Source organism: Mesoplodon bidens (assembly GCF_964165515.1).
Source record: "Mesoplodon bidens genome assembly, chromosome: 14".
In the NCBI taxonomy this organism is placed as follows: domain Eukaryota; kingdom Metazoa; phylum Chordata; class Mammalia; order Artiodactyla; family Ziphiidae; genus Mesoplodon; species Mesoplodon bidens.
In genome coordinates, this window is record NC_138170.1 from 12,477,670 (window position 1) to 12,483,669 (window position 6,000).

Genomic DNA, 6,000 nt, shown 5'->3' on the forward strand with positions numbered 1-6,000 from the left:
TTCCACTAATCTCAGTTGAAAATGACCCTCCATTCACGGTCATGTGCATTACAGTAATCACAGGAGCACCTAACAAGAGGCAGTGCTGAAAATTATTGTTACTGTACTGTAATGTCCTATTTTAAAAATCAGATCACTAAAATTTCTAATAATAAATTGTAATAATTTGAGGGACAATATTTCAGATTTATTCACATATTTCAAAAGTTTAATCTATGGCCTCAGCCCTAGCTTTAGTCAAATACTGCTTTTCACACTTGGACATTTGGCATTCGGAAAAAAAAAAGTATATATATATATATGTAATATATATAAAGTCAAATATGTAGGTATTTCTAACTTAGATGCGTTATTCTATTTCATTTTTATTTGCTTGCACAAAACATAATTTTAAAACAGACTCCTATGTACTCTAAGAGTGTAGAAATCAACCCACAACCTCCTTTATAGGCCAAAGAGTAGAGGTTATAAAGAACTTAACCCCACACACAAGTACCAGTGATCTAACATTTTATTGTCAGCTGCAAATATTCAAGGAAAATCCAAGCAAAGAGGTATCGGTTCTTCTGACCTCTTACGAATTTTCAATGAATTCCCTTAATAGTTTGAAACTTATGTTTTCTATAGTTAAAAATTTGTAGATTTAAGTTAGTTAATTTCATTGATTTCCTAATCCCTTTTAAAATAATGTGAAAAAAGTAATATCTTTTATAAATTCAACTTTTAATGTTTTAAGATTTAGAAAAACCCTTTGTCATATAAGATGAATTTATAGTGAACTAGGATGAAATTGCCTGTGATCAATACCTCAAAAAAAAAAGAAAAATTTTTGTGTCCCAAATCCAACCCAGCATCTGGTATCAGATTTCCTATCTTTATGACAAAATAGAGGCAACAGAGAGTACTGAAACCGAATGCCATAAGACACAGATTGTGCTTCTCAGCTGCTTAGCCACCTTGGTCAAGTTACTTACCCTCTAAATCTGTTTCCGAAACTATAATATGAAGACATTAATATCTGTTCTTTCTATATGGACCAAATGAATTCAAGTACGTTAATGATAAACAGCAACATATGTATAATATTGAGTATCATGAGTTCTAAATCTAGGTTATTTTTGTACCACTTCTATAAACAGATTATTTTTATGTGGTTTTACGTTATAATTTTAATGATAATTAACTTAGGACACCTTAAAAACTCCTCGTTTTACATGACTAAATTGGCATTCTGATATACATTCTCATGTGATGAAGATGTCTATTCTACCATAAAAGTGTGGGCTCTGGAGTCAGATTATTTGAGTTCCCACTGATTTACTCTGTGAATTTGGGAAATTTACCAATCTCTTGTTTACTGGAGTCAATGCCTTCCCTCACTAGGCAATTAGTTAATTTATTCTTCCAGTTTCATTGAGATATAATTGACATACAGCACTGTGTAAGTTTAAGGTGTACAGCATAATGATTTGACTGGTTGTTTGTAAAAGCAGACGTTGTGTAGGACATCAAAGTGAACTCTGATGTAAGAAAAGGCATCTGCAACTGTTTAAATGAAAATTATTGACTTCTTAAGGTAGGAAGGGAGATTGGAAGTAATCTAGTTCAACTACCTTATTTCACAAATAAGAAAAATAATCATGAAAAAGAAGAGAGCATTAACCAAGCTAGAGGAAAAACTAGGATCAGAACCAAGGTTTCATTCAGAAAACAGAGCTCTCTTAAATATACCACATTTCAATCCCAAACAATTCAAGAAGTAAAGGCTAGAACTTACTGGATTACTTCCCCATGCAAACTTAATGAAGGGTTAAAAATAACACTGCAGGTAGGAGTTTGCATTCTGGATTCTTACCTAGGCTCTATCTGTGGGATCTCAGAGAAATTACTGAACATTGCAATACTATATTACCTCATGGGATTAATGTGCGAATCAAAGGAAAGCCCCGTTACAGATGGAAAGTGTAATCATCTTCTTCACCCTCACCTCTTCATACTCTCCGGTGTAAGGTTTCAATTGCTATGTGGGGGAGAGAAGGGAAGGGGAAATATAAACTACTACAATTCTGACTAGCTGGAGTTTTGGTGATCTCAGTTTACATGAGGAAGGAAAGCGGGGAGAGGAGGGAAAGAAGGTGGGAAGGTTGTTCATCATGGGCAAAGAATAACTTCCTCCCAAAGGAAAGTATTACCCATACCTCCTATCAGTTAGACTCTGAGAATCACAAGCTCTCATACTGATCATGTTAAAATTATCCTTTTCCCCAGTGTAGGCCCTTAAAACTTTTTACCTTTAGCATATTTCAAAAAATATGTAACAATTACTTGGACACATATTTATCTTTCCTTCTCAACTGTAAATGTGTCCAGAGCAGGGCCTCATAGTATTTAGCCTTTAAGAGTTATCTGTGAGTTGTTTTAATTAGGTCAACATCCAGCTGAAATATAAAGCTAGGTGGCTGGAGCTGTGCCTAAGAGAACTGGCTGAAAGGGAAGAACTGAATGCAAAGAGAGACAAGAACTTTAATCTCTCTTTGACTTGCTCCAACTCCTCCACCTCTATTAATTCTAAAGATCTATGCAGAAGTCCTCTTCTAACAGTCTACAAAAATATTTAAAGGAAAGTACAAATGGGTGTTTTTTTTTTAAAGTTAACTCATTTGGCAAACACATCCTATGCAAAATGTTCACCATAGGGCTTCCCTGGTGGCGCAGTGGTTGAGAGTCCGCCTGCCGATGCAGGGGACACGGGTTCGTGCCCCGGTCCCGGAAGATCCCGCATGCCGCGGAGCGGCTGGGCCCGCGAGCCATGGCCGCGGAGCCTGTGTGTCCGGAGCCTGTGCTCCGCAACGGGAGAGGCCACAGCAGTGAGAGGCCCGCGTACAGCCAAAAAAAAAAAAAAAAAATGTTCACCATATAAAACATGTACAAGAAAATTTTTTAAAAGAAAAAATTGTGCATTCTGTGAATTTCCATTTACATGTAGAATCTCATTCTCATGTAAACCATCACAGTAATATTTTAATTTGTATAATCATAGCAGTTGTAAATAAAAATCATAGATTTAACTTTTTTCCTGTATCTTTTTTCCAATATGTTTTCAAAAATGACAAAAAAAGAATATCCTTTAGACAATGCCAAGCTCCAAATACCAGAATTCATATATCTTCTCCATCTAATTCACGGAAAGTTTTATTACAGTATAAAATAACTATAATATGAAAGCACAGAATATTTGGGGATTCCACAGATTAGTCCATTTTTTCCCAAATTTCTTAAGAATTACCCAGGGAGCCCATTAAAAATACAGATTACCACAATCCTCCCCTAGAGATTTTTTTTTCCCCCCTAGAGATTTTGATTCAGTTGCTCTGGACAGGACAAAAATCTTTATTCCTCAAAGTGATTCTGATGATTAGCTAATATTTATTTAGTACAGTGGTTCTCAATTTGATACATGTTAGAATTAACTGAGGAGCTTAAAAAAATCTTAAAGCTCAGACCAATGGAAACAATTTCAACATTTTTTAAAAAGCTCCCCAGAGAAGGTTGAGAACCAATGATTCTGTAGAACTCGAAAAATTCTTACACAACCCTCTTAACAATTAAGAAACTAAGCCTGCTCAAGTTCACAAAGCTAAGTGGTAGCAAAGTTGGAGCTAGAACCACTTCTCCTGAATCCTAGTTCACTTTGTTTTTAGATATAGTTGTTTTGTTTTTCATGTAGGTTGACTAAAAAAGGTGTGAAAAAGATAAAACTTCTTGCCTCAGAATAGTACGGCCACTTACCAAATGGATAAATTAAAACAGAGCTAATCTTTTTGCTTCAGAAATCACTAGAAAATATTTTTCTTAATCCTAATATAAAACAAAGAAAAGACTAAATACACTACTGCTTAATCCCTACTTCCTACCACCAAGCTGGTTATATATCTTACAAAGAATTATTTAAAATTTTATTTTAAATTTCTAATTCAGTATTTTAAAATTTCAAATTCTTTTTAAAGTTTGGCATCACAGTTCCTTACTAGAAAATTAATTCGATATCTGAATTGGGCAACATGGTTGCTTCCTTATGTAGAATACATAATTCTACATATTGAAGTTGCTCTGTGAACTAACAGAGGAGAACAGATTTCCTTCTTTCACACAAAAGAAAGAATTTTAGGCTGTATTTGCAAAACCCCATCATTGGTTTATCCACAGACAGTCAGAGTGGCAAACTCCGCAGGTTATTAGTTAACCCATTCCAAGAATTTCCTCATTTTAATAACAGGATAATGTAAAATAATCATGAAAAATGTGTCAAGTGCAAGCTTACATACCCATAATTTTTTTAAGAGCATTTTTGACTTTCTAAAAATTACGGCACGTTTAATTAACTTCCTTCTGGCTGTCTACATTTATTATTACTGTACCAAGATTGTTAAAATAACATTTTTATCCCTCTCAAAGTTGCCAGATATTTCGATATTTCAAATTTCAGTAATGTTTGTGATTTCTACTTTTGGATTAAAAAAAAAAAAAGTGTTTGGTATACTTTACCAAAACAGGTCACATTACTCCACAGGCAAAACTTCAGCAATTTGTATACAGCCTAGAGTACAACGTATACTTTTGATTAATGCTATTCACAAGGGAGTAACTGCCGGGTTCTGGATCTTTTAAATATTCTAAATAAGAATCAGATGCAATGGATTTTGCTCCAGCAATTTTAATGAATGAAAGCCCACCCTTTCTTTTTTAACGATTAAGATGGATATCAATATGAATTCAAAACCTAACCGAAACTTAAGGATGCTACTTGCGCTATTTAAAATAGTAAATACCCGCAAACCGTTAAACGAAGAATAGGCCTCTTAAGCCATAGTAAAGATAAAAAATCAGAATCTCAGTTAAATGTTCAAATGATACATCACAGTATTTAGAAAATCGGGCTAGACTGGACGATCCGTGGAGTTTTTACTTTAGGAGAGATCTGTGCTACACTCAGGTTTGCAAAGTCTAACTATTTTGTGTTAACATTTGAAACTTGCCATTTCGAACTGCGAGGGGTAAGCCTGTACAGAGATACACGGCCTTTAGGAGCTGCTTAAAATTTTCCTAGAAAAACACCAAAAAACCACACGTTTATTTTTAGGAGTGTACTAGGGTAGTAGTCAAATAAATCACCAGTTATTGACAATTCTTGGCGGGTCCTCGTCGGACTGGGACGCCGGGGCCCGCACCGGGAACCGCTTCCTCCGAGCGCGGACTGGACCGCAGCCCCGAGCCGGCGCGCGGGAGCCGCCCGGCGCCGCCGAGCCCGCCCGGGGGCGGGGGGCTCGCACGTGCGGCCGGGGGCGGGGCCGGCCGGGAAGGACCCCGCGCGGGGAGGCGGGCGCGGCCGGGCCGGCCTCCCCGCGGCCACGGGCCCGGGCTCTCCATCCGGGCGCACGTCATGGGACGGATGGAGCCACACAGAGACATCTAAGTCATGCAGGAGGCGCGCGGCCCCGGCCCGCTCCCGCCGCCCCAGACCCCTCCTCTCAGCCGACAGAAAGACAGACAAGAAGGGTTCCCGACCTGTCGTGCCCTGCATGTTCAGAGTCTGTCATGTTTGGTCAAGAACGGGGCGGGGCTGGAGGGCAGGTCTGCGAGGCCGGCGGCGGCGGGGCGCGGGGAGGATCCCTGCGCCGCCTGCGGGTACCTGCTCCCGGCCGCCGCCGGGAGGTGACGAAGTGGTAAAAACTCACGGTTACTAGTGAGCGACACAGACACAGACTTTCCAGTCTATTAACAACCACGCCAGAGAGGTGGGGCTCTAACTGCAAACACTGGGCCACGGCCCCGCGCTGCCGGCGCTGCCGCTTTAGTCTCTATTCGCCGCCGGTGGCTGAGGCTTGGGAGCGGGCGGGCGGCGCGCAGCGACGCGGGGATTTGGACAGTGGCCGTAACGGTGATTTCTCCTCACCAACATGGCGGCACCCGCGACAGGCGACTCGGTAAAATGGCGCCTGC

The 6,000-nt window shown here is 39.5% G+C and overlaps 1 protein-coding gene across 1 annotated transcript in view; it reads right to left on the reverse strand.

Annotated features, from left to right (window-relative positions):
- Positions 1-6,000, reverse strand: part of ZC3H6 (zinc finger CCCH-type containing 6) — a 55,225-nt gene extending 49,225 nt beyond the window's left edge. Inside the window, exon 1 of the mRNA XM_081253764.1 lies at positions 5,566-6,000. Coding sequence (XP_081109890.1) covers positions 5,566-5,597 — 32 coding nt within the window. The 5' untranslated portion in view covers positions 5,598-6,000. The remainder of the gene's footprint in view (positions 1-5,565) is intronic.